This window comes from Ahaetulla prasina, chromosome 1 (genome assembly GCF_028640845.1).
Source record: "Ahaetulla prasina isolate Xishuangbanna chromosome 1, ASM2864084v1, whole genome shotgun sequence".
Taxonomy (NCBI): Eukaryota; Metazoa; Chordata; class Lepidosauria; order Squamata; family Colubridae; genus Ahaetulla; species Ahaetulla prasina.
The window spans coordinates 75,476,248-75,504,213 of record NC_080539.1 but is presented as its reverse complement, the minus strand read 5'-3'; the positions used below and the strand labels follow the sequence as shown (position 1 = coordinate 75,504,213).

At 35.5% G+C, this 27,966-nt stretch overlaps 1 protein-coding gene across 1 annotated transcript in view; it reads left to right on the top strand.

Annotated features, from left to right (window-relative positions):
* Positions 1-27,966, top strand: part of CRIM1 (cysteine rich transmembrane BMP regulator 1) — a 151,928-nt gene extending 123,962 nt beyond the window's left edge. The window contains exons 8-17 of the mRNA XM_058164607.1: positions 1,577-1,705; positions 3,039-3,195; positions 14,130-14,251; positions 15,867-16,076; positions 17,283-17,498; positions 18,870-19,091; positions 21,525-21,719; positions 22,982-23,104; positions 24,124-24,311; positions 25,180-27,966. Coding sequence (XP_058020590.1) covers positions 1,577-1,705; positions 3,039-3,195; positions 14,130-14,251; positions 15,867-16,076; positions 17,283-17,498; positions 18,870-19,091; positions 21,525-21,719; positions 22,982-23,104; positions 24,124-24,311; positions 25,180-25,356 — 1,739 coding nt within the window. The 3' untranslated portion in view covers positions 25,357-27,966. The remainder of the gene's footprint in view (positions 1-1,576; positions 1,706-3,038; positions 3,196-14,129; positions 14,252-15,866; positions 16,077-17,282; positions 17,499-18,869; positions 19,092-21,524; positions 21,720-22,981; positions 23,105-24,123; positions 24,312-25,179) is intronic.

Here is a 27,966-nt window from a genome sequence, read left to right as displayed (position 1 = left end):
CACCACTGGAAGAAAAGGTTAACTTTAAAAAAACAGGACAGAGTATTGAAGCTTTTGAACGGTGGTATTGGAGAAGATTCTTCATAGTATTATGGGTAGCTAAGAAAACAACTTTTGGATTATAGAACAAATCAATCAGTATTCTCAGTTGGGGCACTTCTGGTTCATAGTTATCATACTATGGGCACATTATGTAAAGATGTAGTTCTGTTGAAGAACCCATAATTCTAGAAAGGATAAGAGAAGAAGATGATTGGCAGCATGGTGGAGAGACTAAATTACACTGGTTAATGGGTACAGAAGATCTAAAGTGCCAGGATAGGAACAAATTATTCTAGTGAAGACCTACCTATGCTTCTGACTTGATGGTAGATAATCACATATCCGGAAGGGGGCTATTTATATGACTGCAAACTGAAATCGTTTCATTTCTGAGATCAATAAATCATCAGTGCTAAGCAATTTTGGGGGATTGGATAAAATAAAATGTTGTCTTCGTTAAAATTCTATCCTAACTGCTAAAATATATATTGTTAAACTGTTCCTATAATTTATTGCAATAATTAGAATGCTAAAGCAAAATTGAAAAGTTTGTGATAATGACTTTATTAATACACTTCCTTTTCTATCTTCAATTTGCAAAAGCTTCTTGTTAGATCTAATTTAATTCAAAAGCTTTAATTTTCAGCATTGATTGGGTCAGTGGGATTTTATTCCTGAATAACTTGCACTGCTCCTTTCTTTAAAAAACTCTTAAGGATTTTAATTACCTCTAGGTTATAATTAGCACATAAAGCATTCTCTTTTTTCATAAATCTGTTACTTGCAATTTATAACACGATTTGTTTGTTTAAAAATACTACTCATTAAAAATAATTCTAATGCAAGGGCAAGGGTAACTCAAGTTTTAAAAAGTACAGCTTTATATGCTACCAATAGTAGCAGCTTAAAAGTTTACAACAAACTAAAACCAATTTTACCCAAATTTTAAAAATGGATAAACAAGTAAGTATGTCCATGCTGCTGCTTAGGTAAAAAGGCATTTCTTAGTTGTCTCAGTCTTAAACTCTGTTGGGCTTTTATCAATGAACATGAACATACAAATTGCTTTGGAAGTAGGTTGGCCATTAGGCCAGTTCTATAGGCATAGCATGTTCCTAGCATTTTAAATCCTATTAGCAATTTTGCCAATGTATTAGTTGCAGCTTCTGAGCCACTTTTCAAGGCAGCTTCTCTTACAATCTATTGCACTAGTTCAATTTTGACAGGAACTGTCATAAATGGTTAACCTAGCCATATTTGGCAAAGAGCTTTAGTCGTAAAACTTGTGTCCCCATTATTAGCAACGGTTTTAAAGAACTCCTATGATAATTACATTTGAGTTTGAATTATGGTTTCAGGCCTTTAAAGGAATAGTCTATATATGAAAGCCTTATTATTTGTTTGTTTTTTGCTTGTTTATATTTCACATTTCTTAACCTCCCTCCCACATTTCCACTAGCGACTTTTAGAATTTAATATGGTACACTGTATCAAAGATTTATAATTTATAACTGTATGTTTCCTTTTTCATTAGAACCAACCTACATCACAATAGGTCCACCTACATGTCCTCCTCTGGTGAACTGTACACTAAAAGAGACAGACTGTATTTATGACTTCAAAGTAGATCAAAATGGTTGTCGCATTTGCCAGTGTAAAACTAGTAAGTACAAATACTATGTTCAGTTACCTTGTTTGAAAAAAATATACTTAAATTTCATATTGGTGTTTTCCTCAAAATTTAGTTGGCTCATGCACAATACTGTTTTTTTATGGAAAATCCTGTTTTATTTTGCGCCAATATCAACATGATGGTGTTACTATCCAAAACATTTTCTCATCCCTGTTACATAAGCTAATCAAGCTGTTTATAGCATAGATACTTCTTGTTAAATACCTGAAGAGTTTAAAAAAATTACAGATGATTTGTTATAGCAGTTTTACGTATTGGAACAAAAGCTATAAAACATATTGGATCATTTGAAGAAAAAAACCAAAAAGCAATACTATCACAATAGCTAACATTGTGGAAAACTTTAACATGTAATTATAGCTGACACTTTTCAAACCTGAGAGACCTTTTGAAAGATTGTCACTTTCAGGCTGATTACTATTAATGCAATTCTGCTGCATTTTACTATCAGTTAGTCCATTTTGAGTTTTGCAGGGAAGAAAAAGTTCTATAATGCTTATCTAATGCCCCATATATGAGCTTCCAGCTGGTTTCAAAATTCTGTCTTCCAGATTCTTTTTGCCTATCCTCAATGCAGGCCATTATTCTGATAATTTAAGCTAATTGTTTATCTTTTTATAACATTGAGGAATATGGCTACTTTGCTCGTTTGTTTTGCATAAACATGAAGTTTCTTCAACAATGCTGTAGTAGGAACATTTAAACTATAATAAAAACATTATTGTTTATATTATTGACATGTCAGTTTTTAAAAAATAATTTCGCATATAAGGGCTATAACTTGCAGTTTTCAGCTCCTTAAAGATGAGACACTGAAAACATTTGACTTCTTAGACAGCACCAGGTAAAACATAGAGCTATCTTAAAATATTGTAGTGGTCAGCTTTCCAATTAGCAAGTTAATTTCCAGTCATTAGTATCAAAATACTAAAAATTTTCTTTCCTTTTATTGCTTAGCTGTCTTCTGAATGGAAAGAATGATCAAGAAAAAGCACAAGGGCAGGGCAATATGAAAATAAAACCTATTGATGTATTTTATTAACATAACTGCCTTGTCCATGAATTTATTTAAAATTGGTAAATCATTTCATGAAACTGTTACGTTGATACTGAGTAGTATATTTTATATTATAAGCCACTTTGAGAATATTTAAAATCTGGAATTTAGATAATCAGACAATATGGCAGAAATCATACCATGTAGGTGACTGGGGAAGATGAAAATTCTCTATCCATATGCCTTTAATGGTTGAGACAAATAATCATTGTCTCTTTTTACTAAACTTTCTGTGTTCTTTTACAGGGGAGGAACGGTGTACTGATCTCATGTCAGATTGTTCCTTGGACTGTGACTTTGGTTTCCAAACTGATGTCCATAACTGTAAGATCTGTCAGTGCCACCCACGGCCTAAGAAATGCAAACCCATAGTATGTGACAAGTACTGTCCCTTTGGATATTTGTACGTATTCTTATTTTAAAAGCATATTTACCACAGTTTTGTATGTCTTTAACATTGTGTAACGCAAAGCCTAGTAACAATTTATATATTACATGTTGAAGACAGGAACTATATAAAGACACACAAAAATTATTAGGTAAAAGTTTTTTACCTTTATTAAGGTAAACCTTAAATACTTTTGAATGAAGAAGTATAGAGTTTCAATGACAGTTATTTTGCTTCATTTATTTAATAAAGCAGAAGAAAATGGAAAAAATGAAACATTAAAAAATAGCCAAAAAAAAGAAAAAGGAATAAGATGCAGTTATAACATAAAATTTATGTAGAAGAGCTTATCATGAATATATAGATGTATATACATGAAGTTTTTATAGAACAACTTCAGAGAAAATAACTATAGTTTAATTAATTATCCATGCATAATCTACATCTATTGGCATCTTGTTCATAAGTTAGAAAATAGTATCAGCTCTTCCGTCCACTGTGTAATTTGCTCCATAAATTTGTCCATTGTTGAAGAACTAATATTCAAGCTTTAGAGAAGGGTACAAAAAATCCATTTCAATTGTCAATTTCTATGCAATAAGTATGTAGTTTCAAAAAATGTATGCATCAAAAATATTTATTTCAAATCAAATTCATAAATATAACAATTTCACAGAATTTAGCAAATTTAGGACATTGCAGCAGCATGTTTACATGAATTATTATTATGGTTTAATCCTCAATAATCCAGTAATTTGCTTAGTCTTCTCTGTCAAATGCAATGGGATCCAGCAAGACCAAACTCTTGTTTTAGTTGTATAAGCAGTAATCTAAGATCCAGTGATGTTTTGGTATTAAAGTTAAAACATTTTCTCATTCTTTAAGCAAAATGGAAGTCTCTAGTTCCCTATTTTAGTCAGTCTTTACAGTTTATATATTAAATTGATAATATCATTATAAGGATTGATTGTGGCTTTTTTGTCTTATACAGTTTAAAGATCACTTCTAATAACATAAGTATTTTATCAATTTTGTGGCCTAGTTTTCTCTACAACTTCAATTTAGTATGAGGAAAAAAATGAACATACCAGAAATAATAACCACAGTTTTTGGATCGATATGATTGCAACAGGAAATATATAAAAAACTATTATATTTGTAATTCCACACAATTCAGTTAACTAAAGATGTCATATACAAATACTCCAAATGGGCCCAAGGAGATTTACGTTTATTGTAATTATTAATCTAAAATTGGTGAACGTGTTTTGGGGACAGTGGAGTCCACATGTCCCCATAGCTGTTCCACCAATAGTTATCCTTAGATTAGATGTATTTGCAAATTAGATTCATTTGGAAACTCACAAGCCTGGACTGGGCAGGGTGGGGGGGTGTATTGTTAGCCTCTTTCCCAGCAGCTAGTATTTAAGGCATGCTATGATTCAGAAAGCAGGGGTCAACCATAAATTTTAGTTATGAGGCTTGCTGCTTCATGAATTTGTTGAGATCGTTTCTAAAGCCATCCAAATTGACTGCCATTATCACAGCTGCTGGCATAGTTTTTATAGGTTTAACTAAGTCTGAGTGACTCTACCTGCATTTAATTTTAATTGATTAAGCTCTTAGTTCTAACTTTACTTTCTCTCCATGTTATCTATGCCATTCATGATATCTCTGTCGTGTCTCACCTTTGCCTCCTTAATTCTAAGCTAATCAGCCATAATTACAAAATGGCTCCATGGTTGTCATTTTTTGTGTCTTTTCATTTTGTACAATTCCACCCTAAGATACAGTTGCCAGTACTCTACACAATGTTCCAAACGTGGGGGGGGGGTTATTCCCCCATTGCTGTGGAATTTATAGAAGGCAGGCTGTATTAACATTTCTCTCTCTATTAAATTCAGTGCAGCTGATAAATGCAGTCATGCAATTTCTTCTACTGCAGTTGAAGGAGTTTTGTTTTCTGTTTTCTACTCTTGGAAATATGTGAACATTTAAAGGGTTCCAGCAATACATGCACCATATTTTACATGAAACTCTTGATATTAAATATTCTTCATCATGACCCTTCTCAAAGGAAATTTCTCTTCTTTTCTTTAGCTAGAATTAACACATTTCAACAACAGTTCAGAACTGGTTTGTAATTATTAAATCCAGATCATACAAAATGATTTATCTGAAGCAGCTAAATTTAAAAACTTCTTCTTTAACAAAGCATGACTTGATCATCCTTTTTAGAATAAATAGCATATTTTATAGACCAAGTGTGATTGGACACACAAGGAATTTGTCTCCAGTGAATAAGCTCTCAGTGTATATACAAACAACAATATATTCAGGTGTTCAGCAGAGTGATAGCAAGAGGAAAGTAGTAGACTATGTCTACTTGTTTTGGCCTGCAATGCTCTATAGCTGTTTAACTGTTAGTTTTTCTTCAGTGGAAATATTAATAGTCTAAATAAAAGTTGAAAAAGCAAAATTTAATCCAGATAAGGTAGGGGGTTCTTCTCCAATAGCATTGCTGACCTAGAAATAAGAATTTAGCTTGTCTTCAGTGTTACAGCATCAACTATGATCTGACTTTGCTCCTGGATGCTAAATTGGCCAGGTTTATGTTTGCTCAGCTGTCTAATGCCTCTGTTCTTGGAAATGTAAGATCTTGCCATGGTAACATATGCATCAGTTATAATAGGTTTGATTATTTAATTGTGTAAGGTTTTCTGTGTAGGGCTGGTTTTGAAGAGTGACTATACGTACAATGTATGCTGAGCCTAGCATATATGATAATCTTATTAAAACATTGATTTCTAGTCTTTTCTTAGGAGGAATTAGTTTAAGATCAGGACATTTAAGAACCTTAATTAAGTTTCGTAGGGAATTTTTTTTATGTCCCAGTAGCTGAGAACCATGTAGCAGTAGAAGGAAATACGTTTTCTGAAACTAGCAGAAAAATTACATGTATTTTTCTAGAGATATCAGTTTTCTTTCTGCTTCGTTCTAAAGGCCTTGTCTTTTAGATTGTTATCTTGATTTCTTTTAGTGTTGAACTATTGTTGCTCTGCTGTCCTCTAGTATTTTAATTTATTTTTTTTATTTTAACTTGTATTGGAAACTGCCTTTAAAATATGTAAAATTAGAAAGAAATTCAAGGTATGTAAGAAATCTTGATTCCTGCTGAAGTATCAGAACACTCCAGTAGATATTTCTAAAATGTTAACCTGCATTAATGTTTCATATATTAAATTGCACCATTTAAAGAAAAAATAGTTAGTGTTTCAATCACTGCACTGATTCATTCAATATATTATTAAATTGGTACAGTTTCAGCAGCATTTTAATAACATACATAGCAAACTTTTATGTATATGTAGTCCTCAAGTTGCGAGCATAGCCATTATGGTCAGAAATTAGGAGGGTCATTAATTGAAGTGCCTCAGGAATCAGAGAGACCCTTGGGGTGGGGGCTAGTGCAGGCACAAGCCCACCAGCAACAGGCCTTCTAAGTCATCCCCCCCCCCATTCCCTGAGGCACCTATGCTCCACTTCCTGTCCCTTTGGGTCCACACAGTCCAATGGGTTTTTACCTTTTGAAGAACTTCAAGGCTCTGGAGGTCAAGTTAGGGAAGAAGGATAGGCCACTCCATTGCTGGAACGCATGGTACAATTGAGGAGAAGAAATCCTGCTGGTTTTCCTTTCATTCTAGGCAGTTTTAACTCCCCCTGTGTTAGCTGTGCTAGCATAAAGCTAACACAGCTAATGCTGGGGGAGCTAAGACCAGCAGGCTTTCTTCTCATTGCTAGCACTAACCTTAGCTGCCCCAATGTTAATTGTACTAGTGCTAGTGAGAAGAAATCCTGCCAGTTTTCCTTTCCACGCTAGACAGCCATTGCTTCACCAGTGTTAAGCTGCACTAGCTTAAAGCTAAGACTCTGGTGAGGAAAGGAAAACTGACAGGATTTCTTCTCCCCAATTTTTTTTTATTTTTTTTATTTTGTCACAACAGTATATACAATCATCAACATAATCATCATCAACTCTCTGATCTTCGGACCTTTCGACGCGAGCTGAAAACATTTTTGTTTCACCGTGCAGGACTGGCCTAATGGGGTTATAATAAGTGGTTTTATTGGTTTTAAGTTCTTCAACCAACTCTAAATTTTCCTTTTAAACTGGTCTTAAAAATTGTACTAACTGTCTTTACTTTGGCTGTAAACCGCCCTGAGTCCTTTGGGAGAAGGGCGGTATAGAAATTGAAACAATAAATAAATAAATAAATAAATAAAAAATAACCCATCATGAGAGAAAAAGTATATATAAGTAAAAGTATAAGTAAAAGTATGCATATAATACTATAATGAAGAGAACAATAGGACAGGAACAGTAGGCACTTTTGTGCTCTTATGCACGCCCCTTATAGTCCTCTTAAGAATGGGGTGAGGTCAATGGTAGACAGTTTTTGGTTGAAGATTTTGGGGTTTTGAGTAGAGACTATAGAGTCAGGTAGTGAGTTCCAAGCGTAACAACTCTGTTACAAAAGTCATATTTTCTGCAATCAAGTTTGAAGCGGTTGACATTAAGTTTGAATCTATTGTTACGCCACATGGCCCAATAATGAAGCAGCCTGTCCTCTTTCCCTACCCCAAATTCCTGAGCTCTGGATATCTTTGAAAGGTAAATGAGCGAACAATGACTGGGGTGGGGTGGGGAGTGTGTGTGGAATTAACAATAAAGCAACCCCAGTTCCTGTGGAGACTTGGTGTGGCAGGATGGGAGGGAGGAATAGGTAATGGGGTGCGCTGCAGCTTCTCTGAGGTTGGTGGTAAAAATGAATGAGCATAGGAGCGTGCTGCAACAGACATAAGTTTGGGTCTGGGTCATAACTACCTGTTGCAGTCTCTGTCATAATTTCAAATGGTCACTAAGTAAGTGACCTGATGTAAGACAAGGACTACCTGTACGGTATTCCATGAATTGCTGATCCAGGAGTGTAACAGAATATCAGTTTCCTCACTTTCTCCATCCAAATATATAACCTTGATTTTTGATTATTTAAACTTCCCTGCTTAAGTATTTTTAGAGTAACTTGCCAATTTTGTCACTCCCCAATGCCTTGGGAGTTATTAAAATATTTCCCAGTACTACCTGTGTATTCACTGTTGTATTTCTGTTTATTTCATCAGTGAACTATGCCCTTTTTCTCAAAGCGCAAAGCACTGAATCAGTTGAGGAGTGAGCTAGACCTCATCTTTTTTTGGGAGTTGGTCAGATTTTTTTTTCCAGAGAAAACATAGTTAGAATTTTAGCACTCACAATGGCTGCCCTCCCAAAATGCTTCCTTACTAGTCAGGTTAAGAGAAGAATTGGAGCCTGAAAGTTTCTCTTTCACATACACAGTATACACACATGTAAAAGAGATATCTCATCTCCAGACCAGTTCTCATTTTTGCTGTCCACAGTCCAGGTCTCACTTGTTTGACTTTTCTGAGCTGAGCCTCAGGCTCTTTGTTTACTCCTCCTGTTATCATAGGTCACCTCCAACCACTTTTTCCTCCAAATCAGACATCTACAACTATGCTACTTTTTATTTGTTCTCACACATTTTAATCCAGTTATTCTTAACAGTGGTGCCAAGTCCATTTCTTTGAATTTCTGAGCAGCTATAAATATTTTATCACAGAGGTTGCCTCTCTTTTATTCTATTGCTCCTGTTAGCATGGAACAAGTCAGTGATGAGATTCAGTCCACCAAATATATGCCTTCCTGTATTAAGTCTTTAACTTCATATAGTTTGAATGAATGAATAATGAATAATGAATGAATGAATAATTTAATTTCTATACTGCCCTTCTCCCGAAGGACTCAGGGCGGTTTACAGCCAGGTAAAAAACACAATAAAAAACATACAATATACAGCTAAAAACCAATTTTAAAAAACCTATTCAATTTGGCCCATTAATTAAAATACACATTAAAACCATAAAAAAAACCATTAAAATTACTAATAGTTTTTAATTTTATGCCAGTCCTGCACGGAAGAATAAGTACGTCTTCAGCTCACGGTGGAAGGTCCGGAGGTCAGGGAGCTGTCGAAGTCCTGGGGGAAGCTCATTCCAGAGGGTAGGTGCCCCCACAGAGAAGGCTCTCCCCCTGGGGGTCGCCAGCCAACATTGTTTGGCTGACGGCACCCTGAGGAGGCCCTCCCTATGGGAGCGCACGGGTCGATGGGAAGCAAATGGTGGCAGCAGGCAGTCCCGTAAATACCCTGGTCCTAAGCCATGGAGCGCTTTAAAGGTGATGACCAACACCTTGAATTGCACCCGGAAGACCACAGGCAGCCAGTGCAGCTTGCGCTGGAGAGGTGTTATATGGGAGCCATGAGTAGCTCCCTCTATCACCCGCGCAGCCACATTCTGGACCAGCTGGAGCCTCCGGGTGCTCTTCAAGGGGAGCCCCATGTAGAGAGCATTGCAGTAGTCCAGGCGAAAAGTGACGAGGGAATGAGTGACCGTGCATAAGGAATCCCGGTCTAGAAAGGGACGCAACTGGCGGATCAGGCGAACCTGATAAAAGCTCTTCTGGAGACGGTTGTCGGATGTTCTTCAAAGGACAACCATCCATCCAGGAGAATGCCTAAGTTGCGGACCTTTTCCATTGGGGCCAATGACTCGCCCCCAACAGTCAGCAGCGGCTGCAGCTGACTGTACCGGGATGCCGGCATCCACAGCCACTCAGTCTTGGAGGGGTTGAGTTTAAGCCTGTTCTTCCCCATCCAGACCCGCACGGCCTCCAGACACCAGGACAACACTTCGACAGCTTCGTCGGGGTGGTTAGGGGTGGAAATGTACAGCTAAGTATCATCAGCGTACAGCTGGTACCTCACCCCAAAACCATGGATGATCTCACCCAGCGGCTTCATATAGATGTTGAACAGGAGAGGCGAGAGAACCGACCCCTGTGGCACCCCACACATGAGGCGCCTTACGGTCGATCTCTGCCCCCCTGCCAACACCGTCTGCGACCGGCCAGAGAGATAGGAGGAGAACCACCGAAAAACGGTGCTCTCCACTCCTAAACTCCCCAACCATCGCAGCAGGATACCATGGTCGATGGTATCAAAAGCCGCTGAGAGATCCAAAAGGACCAGGGCAGAGGAATAACCCCTGTCCCGAGTCCTCCAGAGATCATCAACCAACGCGACCAAAGCCGTTTGTTTCCTGTGTTCTGCATATTGGTATGTAAATAGCAAATTTATGAGCCAGTGTCCCTCATATTAATAAAACAGATCCCATTCCTCTTTTGAGGCTTAAAGTTCTTATCTAAAGATCTTACATGTGAATTTTCTTTTGTTAGGCCCCCACAATATTTGGGTTTAAAGTTAAATCAAGCTTACCATCTTTCAAATACATTTTCCCAGTCCTTGTGGGATGTGATGTATCTAACAACAGCAGTCTCTTCTATAGAAATCATAAGCCACAGCCTCAGAAATCTAGTTTCTCATCTTTCATAACCAATTGTTCTTTTTTTATACTTTCCAATGCTCTTTTATCACTTGAACCCTCAACTATTTGAGCTTTTTGGCCTAATATTTCTAAAGCTGAGCAATACAGTTATAGTTGCTCTTGGCAAAATGATTGGTCCTATGGAGATAAGGAAGAAGGGCTAATTGCTGGGGAGACCTGATGGGTCTTGGCAATAGTTCTGCCCTATTTATTTATCCAAATTTAGGCAAGATAAAGAATAAAAGATATGACAATGATTCCTCCAGAAATGAAAAATATAACCAATGTTAAGACTTGTAAACTAGTAGTTCCACATAAAAGTAAAGGCTCATTCCTTACTCTGTTCCATTAATTATAGGGGCTAACTACTTATTACTCTTAAGAAAATATTGTTAAGACAACCAAGGCAAGATTGAACATGGACATATTTTTTCTTAGAATCAGATTCTATACTGGTACCCCATCTAGTGGATAAAGCAACAGTTGCAGCTGAAAGTTTAAATAAAAGCTGAAGAAAATTACTAATGAGGGAAAATAAAATATAGAGAACTGTAGCCTGACCAAGATTGTAGGAGTCTAAATGTAAATCACATTGTTTCTGTATAGTGCCTGAGATCAGTTATTAGTACACTAGTATTAATAATAACTATAAGGCAATAGTCTCATTCTATTTGTATATTTTTTACAAAGTCAACTTATAGTTGACTTAAATTGCTTATAGTTTGTGTTTGTTGCCATGTTTACCAAACTCTTTTGAGTTCTAGAAATCCAGTTAAGGAATTTATTTATTCACAAAGACTTATAAGCTTTTCAAACAACAGACTTCAAACAACAGACTGAGCAACCTATAACTTCCCTAAATAGTCAGTTAAAACAAATACAACAATTAAACCGTGCATTGCAATGCAGATAAAAAACAGAGGGTTTCTTTCAGTACACTTGGTTCTCAGCTTACAGCGACAATATAAGCTATGGTCATTGGATCACAATTTCCAACATTTCCTAACAACTTCTCACAAGCATAGTCAATGGGAAGTCTTCAATAGGAAGTCAGAAGTCATGGTCACATAAGGTCCTCACTTAACAACATACAATTCTCATTTAACTGTGGTAACTTAATAATGGTAAAATGATGTTGCTAAGCAACATGGTCACATGACATTGTGCTTTATGACCTCATTGACAATTACCATTATAACCCAAAGACTATCAATACAATAAAACCAATGCCTTATTGAAGAGATTTGTACTTGAATCTGACCCAGGTTCAAAGGACAAATATATAAATCACATCTGAAATATTAATTAGTGATTAATTAGCATCAGTGATTTTTTTCATATCTAGTTTAAAGTAGTAGTGGTGTCAGCGAAAATTATGCAGAAATTTACAGCACAGCCCTTACATTCAGAAAAAGAAACCCATGTCTAGTGATGTTTGCTTGTAAGCATATATAGGAACATACAAGTAGAAATACATTATTGCATTTTCTTTTGACTTAAATTTCAGAAATGAAATATCTGATGTGGAGAGGCAACATTGGACTTCATCCCTTTTTAAATTACTGTTTCCCAGTAAAAATGTATAAAAAGCTAAGCCCTTCCAAACAAATAATTCAAATGATTTGAAGAATGAGACCGCTTTGCGTTGTGATTATTGCCTAGCACTGAAGAGGAAAAATTGTAGCTGTTTCAGTGTAAAAACTGAAAGTATCCAATAGCAACAATTACTATCTATTGGCAAGTAAAACAAGAAAAGTTACCACTTATTGTGGAAAATCACTTATCTATAATTTACAGAGATTGTATTTATTGTTTAAAAATATTAACTATCCATTCAAACTATTAAAACATTAATAATTCTTTAACCATGGTGTTTAAACATGCCATCTAGGAATAGTTAGGAGAGCGTTCAAGGATCCTTCAGATTGCTCTTTTCACTTAATAAAGTTAGCTTGAAACTTGACTCTTATTTTGAGCTAGAACTCCCCCTTTCCCTGAAGACACTGGTAAGGATAGGAAGTTTCTCCCCAAATAATACAGTCTAAACACCAATACAGCTAAAACATCAGTCAGCCAACAAATATACCGTATATATGAATGGGATATCCTAGGAATTTCTAAATCTTTCTCATTTGAGGTCCCTTCTAATTCTGTTAGTCTAGACAAATTCCTTATGTGCCCAATCTGTTAGTCTAGACAAATTCCTTGCACCAAGACAAATTCCTTGTGTGTCCAATCACACTTGGCCAATAAAAATTCTACTCTATTCTATTCTATTCTATTCTATTCTATTCTATTCTATTCTATTCTTTACTCAGAAGGATAGGCAAACTACTAGAGAATAAAAGAAGCCCAGACTCTTCTGTAATAAATAAAGTTGGTCCTTGGGTTACTACTGGAATTAACCCCACAATTTTGATTGTTAAGTGATCACAGTTGTAAAGCAGGTCATCATATGAGCAGAACCAGTTTTATGAACTTTTTCCGACAGTTGTTAAGAAGCCACAATTGTTAAAAGTGAGGTGCTAGAGTTGAAGCTAGAACTTCTTGTTTCTCATGACTTGCTGCCACCTTTAATATATAGTGAGAACTCTCCGGTGTGATTATACCCAAAGTCTAACAATTAATTTCTTCATATGGTGTCTTCATTGTTTTTTAGCCTTGGTAAAAAAGCTAATATGTATAGGGAAGTTTAGGTTGGCAGTTGAGCTCAGAAATGTTCAAAGTATCACCTGACCTAGAAGAAAAGAAACCTGGAGGGAGAGAGATTTATTTTGTTTGAACCTCTAATAGTCTATAATTATAGGACTTTTTTTTTTTAGTCTGAGCTGCTTAATTTAAAGTCTGCATTTTAATTGGGATGTTGTGTTATATTGCATTTTAATGTTATAGTTGATTAATAAGTAGTTATAATTCATATTGGAAGGGCAGTATAAAGATATATGGTAATTTGAACATAAAGAATAGGTATAGAGGAATCTGCAGGCTTTTTTTAAAAAAAAGCTTCTCATTATACTTTAATTTCAAAACGGGAATATTCATTACTTGTAATGAAGAGCTACATATCAAGCTTTTCTGCAATAAATGCTTTCCTTCTGTTCATCACTTGCTCACCACTGCATTAATTCATTATAATTAAAATTAAGCATTCAAACATATTAAGGTTGCTTCTGATTAAATTGAGTAAGTTCAAGGTAATAATAGAGCAATTGTACATTCCTTCTTCTTTTAGATTTCTATTTGTGTTGCCGCATTCTGTCCAAAGAACTATTATTTAATTTGATGATAAATATACATTAGATGGATATTGTCCGCCAGACATATGAACTGAAAATAAGGCCTAGGTTTTTGTTTTAATCAGGTTATTCAACTTAAATTTATTTTCAAATAATTCCAGAACAAAATACAATTATTTATGAAAAATAATATAAATAATCTTCTTTATCTAGCAAGAACAAACACGGATGTGAAATCTGTCGTTGTAAGAAATGCCCAGAGCTTTCATGTGGGAAGATCTGTCCAATGGGCTTCCAGAAAAATAACCAAGGATGTAATATCTGCAAATGTGCTGGTATGTGCAACTATTTCAGATGTATTTTTTATGTTCTTTGACATCAAACACAATTAAAATAGTGTTATTTGTAACCATCTCCAATCTATGTTCAACAATCCATTCATTTAATTGGAATATTAGTCAAAATCTTGGAAGTTTTGAATATTGGAGACTGGTGGATGCATTTGGAATATTTAATATCTCGTAGGCATTCTCCCAATGGCTTTCATGAAGGGATGTGGCCAGTCAAAAAGCAATTTATTTTTTTTAAAAAAACTTTGCTCTACGGCTTGAGCTTTCTTTGATAGGACAACTGGCATAATTTCAAACAAGCACTAAACTAAAAATACCAAGTATTGTTAGTTTTTAATAATGCTTATAATCCCATTGGGTCTAAGGGAATTCTTGTAAATAAAGGCTAGTACTTTGTTTTACAGTGCATTTTCCTTATTTATTTATATGTTGTGAATTAAATAATTAAAAAATAAAAATTATTTTACTACAATAGAATATACTTCCTTTTAACAGGGTTTATAAAATTGTAGAATGTGATTCATATATTCATATAATTATGAATTCTACAATGTAATCAGTCCTCAAAGATAAAACGTATCTTAGTGCTGTCTAGTTCCATGTAAGTTTCTCAAAAATATAAATTCTCAAAAATATAAATGCCTCAGTTTTCTGTGTGAAAGATTACAAGTCTTCCCCATAATAAGAGAAAGAAACAATTACACACTCTGCTACTTAAAGCTTTGGTATTTGAAAAGTAGATATTAAGTTAGAAGTAGAAGGATGGTAGCAAGGAACGCGGTGTCTAAGATGCTGAGCTTCTCGATTGAAAGGTCGGCAGTTCAGCAGTTCGAATCCCTAGTGCCACATAACGAGGTGAGCTCCCATTCCTTGTCACAGCTTCTGCCAACCTAGCAGTTCAAAAGCACATAAAAAATGCAAGTAGAAAAATAGGGACCACCTTTGGTGGGATGGTAACAGCATTCCATGCACCTTTGGTGTTTAGTCATACCGCCAACATGACCATGGAGACGTCTTCGGACAGCGCTGGCTCTTTGGCTTTGAAATGGAGATGAGCACTGCCCCCTAGAGTCAGGAATGACTAACACATATGTGTGAAGGGAACCTTTATCTTTACCTTTAGAAGGATGGTGGCACTTTCTCTCTGCAGAAATTCACGACTATTTTAATAGATCTGTAATATGTAAGTTAATAATTCCTCAGTGCCATAGACAGTATTTTATAAAAGAATTCACATTATATATTTTGAGTTTATTTTTAAAACTTATTTTCAAGTATTTCATCATTGGAAAGATTATTCCATTGTTGTTATTGTTATTTTGCTTCCCAAATTTTTCAGTTTTTCTTTCTATGACTTGTGGAGAGAAGCACTTTCTGCCTTCTGTCTCATGTGTTTTGTTAACTTTTTCATGGTTTCATGTCCGTCTAGGTCTTATTTAATTTGATTTTACACATTTGTATGCTGTCCTCACTAAAAATCTGTGTTCTCCATTATAGTGTTCAAAGTTTGACTAATAGTGTTAATATAAAGAATAAATATAAAATATTGTCATTGTTAAAAATAATTATCTTAAAACATTGTATTTTTATCATGGTACAGAGATACCAGCGTCCATAATACCACCTGCTAAGGTAGGAACATGCTTGTCAGTAGATGGGCACCGTCATGAGAATGAAGAAAGTTGGCATGATGGCTGCCGTGATTGTTATTGTCATAATGGACGGGAGATGTGTGCTTTGATTACTTGCTCTGTACCCAACTGTGGCAATCCAACAATACACCCAGGACAATGTTGTCCATCGTGCCCAGGTACCATTTTATTTTATTTTTATTTTTATTTTAAAAAACCTGCTTCTTAACTGTATTGCCCTTCTTTGTCTTGCCAGGGAAGATCTTATAAATTAAAAAAAAAAGACTTAGATACTTACTAGATAAACCAGTTGAAACCTGCATTGCTTCCATGTAATTGCATAGACTTCATAAATTAACACTTGGCACTAATCTTATACATCTTAAACATAATAATTTTAGCTTTCAAAGGCAGAAATATTTTAGTTTTCATACACATTGTTAGTAATTTAATTGAATGAAGAGAATGCATTCTTGGAAGTCCAAAGAAAGGCTAAATACTCTTAAATATTTAGACTGTTTTGATTGCCAGAAAACAGAGAGAAAAATAAAGTAGTTATTCCTGTAGCCATTCCATCTAGTTATGCAAAGTGGAAGAAAAGGGCAAAGATCAAATTTTTTTAATCAGATTTGAACTGCAGGTCAGAATCAGTTTGAAATTAGTGAATCAGGAATAAAACTGAACCTTGTGGATAATCTATATCTTTATATAATATATATAAATATTTATCACTGTGTAACTTCCATTACCTTCCTATAGCCACATATCAATCCTGGGGTCCCCAATCACCTGGCCATGGCCTACTAATACTTGCACGGAACCATCCCCTCTCCTCCCCCACCGCTGGGTTGCCAAGCTGGAAAGGTTGGGAACCACTGTATTAGACAAGTGAAAAAGATTCCACAAAGTATATGGAAATTGTATGATAGGTCTAATTTTAATTGTCCTCTTTGGGCTTTTAAGCAGGCAAGAATCCAATTTTGGTTTGCTAGGTGTTTTTTTGTTTGTTGGATTTATATCTCAAATAATGAACAGATTACCTTCTATGGGTCATAGAGAGATCACAGTATACTTTCAAGTAATCCGTTTATAAAATTATATCTATTTGAAATTTCTGAACTCATCTTTACTCCATCCCCAAATACCTTGTTGTCCCTTACAGTTCAGTGGGCAATCCTGAAAATAAAGTCTGCCATTTTTATCATAGCACTATATTAAACTTATTACTTGTTTATTATGGTGGTAAAAACCAAGATGTTTTAAAATGTGCTGATTTATAAATATAGTCATTTACAATAGATTTAGAAACCATTACTATGATTTGAATCTATATTTTAATGGAAAGTCAATTTTCAATTTCTTTGGGGGGATTCTATTTTTCACAGATGAATCCATTGCACAGAAGCCAGAAATCAGTGGTCCAACCATCTGTTATGTCCCAGGAGGAGAGTATTTTATGGAAGGAGACACATGGAACATTGATTCTTGTACCCAGTGTACATGTCATAATGCAAGAGTCTTGTGTGAAACCGAAGTCTGTCCCCCTCTACTTTGTCGAAATCCTACACGTACTCAGGATTCATGTTGTCCCCAGTGTCCAGGTTGGCCTCATGTAATATATTTTAGCATGTTTGTTAAAACAGTTTAATTTGCCCTATGTCTTTACATCTCAAAAATAAGTATAATCAATAGTATTTGAAAAAAGTCTTTAAAAGCATCCACAGTCCAGCAACAACAGGATAAAATCCTTCATTATTCCTGTGAAAATTCTTGGGCACTAGTGTATCTAACATGTAGACAGAATTGAGCCTCCAAATATAAGCCCGCTCTTCTGAACTTAGACATGTCTTGTTATATAAGATCATCCATTTAAACTTTGTAGCTCTTTATCCTGTGTTTCATTACGCAAGTTCTATTAATCCTAATTATGTATTGTTCACTTCTGGGATTAATACACAAACATATTCCATCTGCCTCTTTCATACACATCACACAGAAAGACTCCACCATCCTCCTTTCTCTTTTTTGTCAGTTCAGTTCAGCCATGACAATGGTTAACTTCACCAGTCAATCTTCAGCAATTCTAGTTAAAAGAAGCTGTCATTATACAGTGTTACAGGCAGTTCTTTCCTCTTTAGTAATACATAGGAGTCTGCCCAGCATTTTTTTTAAAACAGTGTTATTACAAAGTAGGGGTGTGTATATGTTCATAAAAGTGAACTGGGAGTTGTTTAAGCAGATGTGGCTGCTTGTTATCTCCAGCTCAGGGGTGTATGAGCCTAAAGGAAGGTGAGACAAAAATTGTAGGGAGGGTCAAAATCATAGAGGCTACAATTGCTTTTTTCCTCTCTTTCCTTAGGAACAGTGAGATGAAGCTCACAGCTATTGATAAAACAAACCACATTTATAGTTGGGTCCTTTCCTGCTCCTTTTGCATTCAAGGAAAAATATCTGAAGCATTTTCTGACAACCGGGCATAAATAAATAGAAACATTTAGAATATTTCTAAATAAATAGAATATTTTTCCTTCATCTGTAAGTTCTCTTGGTGCTGGACTGTCTTTTCCAAATATGATTTGTCAACATCCAGAAATCACTTGATTTCCACTTGTTCCCGAGGAAGGAGCATTCAACAGAAGCCTTTAATAAAAAATTGTATTCTGAAGGATGTTGCTAGCTGCCAAGTTACATTGCTCAAAGTGCTTCAGTGCTTTCATGAAGAATAGGCCAATTCGGGAATTACAGAATCATAAGCACAGCAGGGAATTGAAAATAGAGCTCCACTTCTAAACAGCATTCCATGTATTCAAAAACCTTGCGCAACCAAGCGTTCCAATACTATAGTGGGAAGTATTTCCAATTCCTCTTCAGACCATCTACATATGTATTTAAATATGTACATGTAAAATAAAAAGTATACCTGTGCCAGTTCCTATCACTCCTATGCTCTTTGTGTGTGTGTGTGTTTTTAGATGAGCCTGTTCAGCCTTCCTTGTCAACCAATAAAAGCATGCCCAGTTACTGCAAAAATGACGACGGTGATATCTTCTTAACTGCTGAGTCATGGAAACCAAATGTTTGTACCAGTTGTATTTGCCTGGATGGTGGAATCAGCTGTTACTCGGAATCTTGCCCACCAGTATCTTGTGAAAAACCTGTTTTGAGGAAAGGGCAATGTTGTCCCTACTGTATAGGTAAGCACTGGAAAGAAGAGAGAAGGATACGATCAGAGTGCAATCTTCTTTATAATGTTAAGATGTTCTGTCAATTTAGGCCTTAATTGTATTTTTTAAAATCTGTGATACATTTAATGCATATATTGAGAACTGTAGTTTAGTTATTACCATAATTATACCATAGTGCTATTTCTTTGTGACCAGGTATTACCACAGGAAAACATCATAGGTAATGTTGCGTAATATTATTGTTAGAATTAAGTAATGAATAAATCTTAGCAAAGTAGATTTATCATACATTTGGGTTTGATCTATTCATAAAGGAAGGAAGGAAATCTTACTACCCTATCTTCTCCCTGTGTCATATAAATATCTTGACTGCAAAATCATTATCTGATATTGTATTCTGCTTGTTTTTCAATTATGCCTTTCAAGTTTTTTGGAAGCAGAGTGATTGTATGTTTTGTTTCACTAGATAATGTTAACAAAAAGGAGAGGACAGGATAATACTGCTGTTTTTTCCATCAGCTAAAATCATGGTTAATTTCAGTTAGAGTCGTATTGGCTCAGGCCATATCTAATGTTTTGCATTTATTGTATTATATGTGAAATCATTCCTTCAATATCCTTATTTCTGCTTTCTGCAAAGATTGTATACATAAGAACTATGAATATCTGGGAAAGCAAGTGACAGGATGTGTGCTTTGATGACTTAATACAAATATTGTTACTTACACACATCTGTATGTAAATTTAATAAATAAATAAATATGTCAGGATAAAAAAATAAAATCATACCAATTAGATGATTTAGATTAGAATATTTTGTTGCAGGTGGTGCTGGGACTTCTTTAATTTCTTATTTTAATTGTTAGCTGACACAAATTATTCAGTGGTTGCATATTTTTCCATACTTAAGTGGGTTTTCCTCTGACTATATGTTGTGTATTTGAGCTGTGTGTACATATATACACACAGAGACATACTTAACTGTGTACATCCTTTCTAACTTTCTGCCTAAACCCTTTTGGCTTTCTCCTAGCAAAACTGAAATAACAAAAAGTGTTTAGAGTTCAGGCAATTGAAAATGAAAATTTTCCCTCGTATTTTCCTCAGTTTCTATGAAATAGGGAATTTTGTTCCCATTTATTGTGACAGAATACAAAGTTCACATCTTGCATATTCTTGTCAGTTCAAGCATGATCTAGGTATCCCAAATGATTTCTTAAAAGTAGAAAACTAATGATAAGATTTAGATTCCAAACAAGTTTGCTTATAATATAGTTAACATTCTAGTTTTGCATGATTAATTTTAGTTGAATGAGTCTCTTCCAACCCATCCCAATCCCAATCTCTATTGCAATACCTCTATATTGCCATTGTGTTTTCCTTATTAATGTATTCATGTGAATTCCCAAGGGAATCAATTCTGAATTTTATTTCCAAAGCAATTCTCAAAGCCCTTCAGCTAGGAATTCATTTTATCAAGGGTCGCAAAGATTCTGCTTAGATGTAAACTCAGAAATGTATGAACTATAATATAATAATCGGTAGAGGTGTTCGATTAATGGAAGAATAATAATTGAATATAAAGTTTCAGAAATTCTAAAAATTGAGTGTAATAGAAGATTATTCTTCTATACTTGAGTCGTGGTGGCACAGTGATTAGAATGCAGTATTGCAGGGTAATTCTGCCAACTGCCAGCAGTTCAGTTCTCACCAGTTCAAGGTTGACTCAGCCTTCCATCCTTCCGAGGTTGGCAAATGAGGACTCAGATTGTTGGGGGCAATATGCTGACTCTGTAAACAGCTTAGAGAGGGCTGTAAAGCACTGTGAAGCGGTATATAAATATACCGTATATACTCGAATATAAGCCGATCCGAGTATAAGCCGAGGTCCCCAATTTTACCCCAAAAACTGGGGTAAACTGGGGACTCGAGTATAAGCCGAGGGTGGGAAATGAGGCACCTACCGGTTGGGGAAACCCTCCCTCCCTCAGCTGAGAAGGCTGGCGGCTCCCCCGCCCCGCCCTCTCACTGCACCGGCAGGGCTTCAGTCCGGTAAAATGTGAAAAAAAGAAAAAAAAAAAACCTCGAGTATAAGCCGAGGGGCTTAAAAAAAAAAAAACTCGCGTATAAGCCGAGGGGCTTAAAAAAAAAAACCTCGAGTATAAGCGAGGACGTTTTCAGCACAAAAAATGTGCTGAAAAACTCGGCTTATACTCGAGTATATACGGTAATTGCTATTGCTATTCTTAATGCTTGGTCCTTTTTTTTTCTTTTGCAAATATACTACTATTGCCTATTTCATTTTGATTAAGCAGATATTTGCAGGAAAGAACAACTGGGCAAGTTTAAAACAAATGAAAATGAAAAGTTTAATACCTGATACACAATCCCAAGCTTTCCCTCTTCCAATTATTGCATTTTTATGGCATGTTCTTTCAACAGAAGACACAGCAGCAAAGAAGGCAGTATGTCATTTTAATGGAAAAACCTATGCAGATGAAGAACGTTGGGACATTGATAGCTGCACTCATTGCTACTGCTTGCAGGGTCAGACGCTTTGTTCCACAGTTAGTTGCCCCTCTCTTCCTTGCGTGGAACCAATTAATGTGGAGGGAAGTTGCTGTCCCATGTGCCCAGGTAAGTTAGATTCTGGTAGTTTATTCAACCAGAATCGTTGTTGTTTTAACATAGAGACATTAAATAATCATTTGTCCAAGATAAGAAGAAAGTTTGGAAAGATAAAAGAATATATTTTCATTAAAAGAAGAACTAAATAAAAGGCTCTGGCTTGATTTTGGGTATCCAGTATTGAAGTCAAGTCTTGGATTTCAGTATCTCAAAAAAACATGTCTACAGATAGTCCTTGGCTTACAACTGGTTACTTAATAATTGCTCAAAGTTACAATGGACTCAAAAAAAGTTACTTACGACCCTTCCTCAAAGTTACAGCTGCCACACCATCTCCTCAGTCATGTAATTCAGTGGTGGGTTCCACTTACCCTCGCTACTGGTTTGCAACGGGACTGCACGCATGCACGCTTTGCTCATGCACATCACTTCTGCGCATGAGCAGAGCAGTGGTGGGTTTCAAAAATTTTTACTACCGGTTCTGTGGTGTGGCTTGGTGGGCATGGCAGGGGAAGAATACTATAAAATCTCCATTTCCTCCTGATCAGCTGGGACTCGGGAGGCAGAGAATAGATGGGGGTGGGGCCAGGCAGAATTTTTACTATTGGTTCTCCGAACTACTCAGAATTTCCACTACCATTTCTCCAGAATTGGTCAGAACCTGCTGAAACCCACCTTTGGCACATAGTGTCCATGATGATGTCTGGGCGGGTGGGCAGAGCCTCCCGCTGCTGCTACTACCGGTAGCAACCCACCACTGATGTAATCACATTTTCAGCACTTGGCAACTGGCTTATATTTACAACCGGTTGCAGCATCCTATGGTCACATGATCACAAGTCGCAACCTTTTTGCCTGTTTATGTATTTTGGCAATTACATGGGAAACAGTAAAAGAACGTCTTTATAAACAGTATCCCAAGACTTTATAGTTTTCAAATATTTTTGTTCTGTTTATAGATGCAGAAAAAGAATGATTTTTTTAACACAATAATTCAAAAACCCATCTGTTCTTAATTATCAGTGATAAGAACTGGGTGTTCTTAATGCTATTAACAGACTTCTTTTCTGCCTCTTTTACTTTATAATTTTATGTAGTCTATTTACACCTAGACCTCTGGAGAGGTAAAAGAAATACTTCATTAATGTATTGCAAGTTTTTAATATATTAAATGAACAGTCCATTTTAAATAGCTTTTATTCACAAACTTTGTTAACAGTGTTGGTATCTAGGTTAGCTAGCTTTCCTATAAGTTCCTTATTGTTTTGCAGAAATGTATGTACCCGAACCTACCAACATTCCAATTGAGAAGACAAATCATAGAAGTGATAAAGAACTAGAAGCACCAGTCTGGCCTACATTCAGTGAAAATGATGTTGTTCATATCCATAAAGGTAAACACCATTTAAATCAATTATCTCTGCAGAAAGCAAAGACAACTTAGGTAAGCTTCAAGCTGTCTTTTTCTTAGAACCATTTTGGTGATTTTAGTATTTTGAAAGGTACTTAGGAACATCAAATTTCACTGTAGGAACTTGGTTTTGTCTAAATGAGTTGAGCTATAGTTCTCTGCTGGCTGGAGATGAGAGGCTATAACACATTCTCAGGATTAGACTGAGGAAGGTTCCCGTGGTCAGAACTTTGCCAGTAGAATGGCTTGTTTGAAGCAGAAGAATAGGATACCTGTTTACAACAATTGTTTATATTTCAATCTAATATAGGACAGAGAATCATTTCTGTAGCCAGCAACTGCACATTATTTAAATTTCCTATTTGCAGCCTCCAGGAGCAATAAAGACATGATCTTGATGCGGTAATTGTAGAGGGAGGGAGAAATAGAGGCAGGAATTCTTCACTAAGTGTTGATGGGCTGTTTTGGTTTGGTTTTCCAGGCATCCAAACCTCTCTTTAATAGATTTATAATAAGAATTTTTTCTTATTTTTTAAAAGTGAAGGATATTCAAGAATAAATTAACAGCAGTTTCCAGCTCCTACTTGTTTAAAAAAAAACAATAATAAAATCACTGTAACAGTGAGGTGGGCAGTATATAAATATAATTAATTAAATAAAATTACATTTTCCACTTAAATTATGCTGCAAAAATGAAGACGTCCATGTGATAAAAACTGAATTAATGTCAGTTTAGTTCTAATACTGAAAACAAATTCAGTAGTACAACAAATGTGGTTTGTTAAATGCTTGTATGAAGCAGTAGATTTGACAAACTTGAAGTTGTACTTGACCTAAGTAAAACTAACTTGAATCTAAATATTTCTTATAGTATTACTTTTAGTTCTGAACACATCATTTGGAAAATTTTGTTTCTTGGGTTATTATGTATGATATCTCACCATGAGCTACTCCGTTACTTTATTTTTTAACTGGTAATGTGCTTATTTTTACATTTTACAGATATGGGTCACCTTCAAGGTGAATACAGAGAAACTAGAGGATCACAGCCAACTGCAGAAGCATCTCTTGACTCTCTTGCCTGGGTAACCGTACCCCTCTTAACAGCTCTAGTTCTTATAATTGCACTTTTGTTTATCAATCAGAAAAAGCAATGGATACCAGTATCCTGCTACAGAACTCCAGCAAAGGTAATGGACTAAATAGCATTTGTACTGTATAAATAAGTAACTGTCTATCTTGAATCAGTTGAGCAGTTACACATACAAGTAAATAAGAACAGACAGTTGTGGAAATGGAGATCTGCAAGTGTCTTCCTTATGCGTTCCCTAAGGTTACATTATCTGGAAGCATTGTTTCTTTGGAAGTTTGATTGCTTTCAGAGAACATGGCTTTTGGAGATTGGGGATTGATTAAAGGAAGATGTTTTCTTTTTCACCTAGCATATAGTAAAACTCTAGAATATACTGCCAACAGTTGGGTGGTTTTAAAGGAGACAGAAAGATTTATAGAGAATAGTTGTTTATTACCCCTCCCCCCAAAAACGGAGCGCAGAAGTGTTCAATACTGCTTGTTGGAAAGCAGTGTTGGAAGAGACTGTCAGTCCAATCTGGGCTTGTAAAATGTATCATGTTGGCCACTGTAACCAAACACACAGGAGTAGGTGGTTTGTGGTTCTATCTGAGAGAACTCTTCTTATGTTCTTAACACTTGCCAATGCCCAGAAGGGTACAGTAGCCATTTGCCTACTGTATCCTTCATAAATAAGAATGTTATTTATGGTAGGGATCATTCTAATAACTGAAGGTGAATGAAGGTTAATTATAATGATTATAACTATCAGTTATTTTATTTGCATACTTTTGTCACAAATGGAGCCCTGACAAAGCCAAAGTGCAAAGCCATAATATATGTTTGTGCTTCTGGCTTTTGAGTCTAAATGATACTGTAGCTGAACTTTCTCTCACCTTTGCAATTAAGAAGACACTGTTTAGTAGGGAATAAAAACATACTGTACCCAAAATGTTCATTTTATGTATTGTGTTTCCATCCAAACAGCCTTCCTGCTTAAATAATCAATTAGTGTATGTGGACTGCAAGAAAGGCACCATGGTGCAGGTGGACAGTTCTCAGAGAATGCTTAGAATTGCTGATCCAGATTCAAGATACAGTGGATTCTACAGCATGCAAAAACAGAGTAACTTACAAGCAGATAATTTCTATCAGACAGTGTGAGAAACTGCATCTCTTACCAAGAACTTAAGAAGAAACAAAGGCTGAGTCTGCTATTCAAATAAAACTAGAATCATGCACTTGCTTAGTGGATTGTATTGGATTGTGACTTCATGTACAGCTCTAAGACCTTGTTGGGATTGACTCTGATTCCTGCAGTGTGCCAGAACAAGCATTCCCACTTCTGACCAAGTGTTTTCCTGGAACCAAAGTTTTAAAATTTGTTGATGTTTTGCTTGTAACATAGTAATCATGATTGTTTGGGAAGAGAAAACTGGGGTGAGCTCGCGTGGTTAGAACAAGAAGCTTCAAAGAATAGCTGGTCAGCTTAGCTTGGAGTCAAAGAATATCGTTTTTTACTGACACTTCAAATTGCATTTATTGCAGTGAAGTATAAGCAGAACCCTAACACAATTCAGATCAGAATATTTGGGGTGCTTATGCTACAAAAGTAAATCCGTAGGATAATCTATTGCATGACAGGTGCAGGATAGCTGCAGCTGTATTTTTCAGAAGCTGCAATAGTGAATGAATGATATAGTAAGGAAAACATTAAAACAAAAAGGGCAAATTTATGGAAGATAAGTACAATCATACATTGTGCTGCTTTTTGTTTTTCATTTTGATGCTAATTGACCAGACTGGCAGTTAGCAAATGTATTAATTCCTGAGAAGAGCACTGGATCTTTTGGAAACAGTATTGAAAGGGGAATAGGAAAAGTTAAACACCGTTTGATTCCAGAACTCTGTTTGGGGGTGTGTGTGCGCGCATGTATGTGTTTCTTTTACTGTCTATCAGTTTCAGGTGGTTCACACACCAAAATATCTTTGAAGAAAATGATCTTGTTGGATGAAGATCTAGCTCAGATTCATTTTTGTATCATGTTAAAAGGGGGGGGGTTCTGTTACTGATTATGCAGACTAGAAGCAACTTTCATGCTAGGAAGCTGCTTAATTTTAATGTATATTACTCAAGCACCTTTTTGGAAGCTCAGAAAGAAAGATCATGCTTCTTTAAAACTTTAGCTTTATAGAAATATCCATGTAAATATTGTTATGCTTAAAAAAAGCATTTGTGTGTCTCTGCGTGTTTAAGTGTTTATGTGTATAGTATTTTATATATACATACACATATGTATATGTGTATGGATATATACATATAAAATACACATATACTCCTACTATATATGTATATATGTATATATACAGTATATATATGCTATTTATATATACAGTATATATCAGTATAATTTTGTATTTTCCCTGTTGAATGTATTTTTAACTGAGATTTTACCCAGAACAGAAACACAGGCATTCCATATTATTACTTAACCTTGCGTGTGTAGAAAGACAAGATGAGGTTATCTCATTTTATCTAGTTCTATTTGATTTGGAAGTGTTAGAATGCAAATGAGCGTGTGTGTGTGTGTGTGTGTGTGCGTGCCCTTGTGTTTGCATACATATCCAGTGTGTGCACAATTTTAGCAGTAAGCATTAGTATCGCTACTTGCTACATTTCAGGAGGGGTGTGTGTGTTTGTTTTTTTATCCTGCATGGCCTTAAAAAGGCTTAAATCCAATGCATTGGCTAGAGACACTGATAATGTATAGGCAGCACTCCTCAATTCCACAGAATAGCAGTATCTGCATTTGGACTTATTTCATAATAGTTGTTTGAAGCAGCTATTAAAATAAAGTCCACAACTCACTGAAGGTTTGTTGCAGCTTGACTTGTAACTTTAACTGTACACACAACTTTAACTTTTCCAAACAGGTCTTGGCACTTTTATACTAACTGCCCAGTTGTGTGTTGCCTCTTACTTTCACAATTGCTTGTCCTGAGACACAGATACCCAATATGTTTAATGTGAAAAGAAAATGTATTTTTTGTAAAGGAACTCTCAAGTATTGTTGTAAATACTTGGTCAGAGATTACTGAACTTTAAAACTGAAAAACCTAATTTATTATATGACCTAATTTATTAATCTGAAGATTATCAAATATCTTGTTTTAGAATATCACAAAGTGTTCTAGCTGTTTGTGTCAAAGAGAAAAGGTAATAGGTGTATCATAAAGACTCAGTGTTTTTTTCTGTTATGAATTCAGTTTCCAAAAGAATAAAAAAAATGTAGCCCCTCTGCCCCCACCACAGCATTATATCCTTAGTATAAAGACACTGAAACAAACATTACTCTCCCATTATTCAGATTCTGTCATGGTCAGTCATTCATTCTTTTCATAAAGAGTAAACAGTCTTTATCGGAAAATTGTAAATGCTTGCTTTGTTTTACAATCAAGGCCATATTCTGAATGATACTTGCAGGATATAGGACATGGTGTAAAATGTTTTTTTATGTTATTATTTTATTATTATTTTAAAGATATTATTTATCCTATGTGCTGTATTCATTACACTCTTTTACTTTGGTTCCTGTTGTGCTCTTGTAAGAGAAATGCAGATACAATTTTCTGAAAAATAACATAGATGCATATTATGGCACTTAGAGTGCGCTGCAATTTGGCAGGTTGCTTGTTTACTTTTTAAAATGTAAAATGGTTTCTTGTAATTTGGCTCTTGGCAGCACAATAAAAATTAACTTGATGAACTTTTCA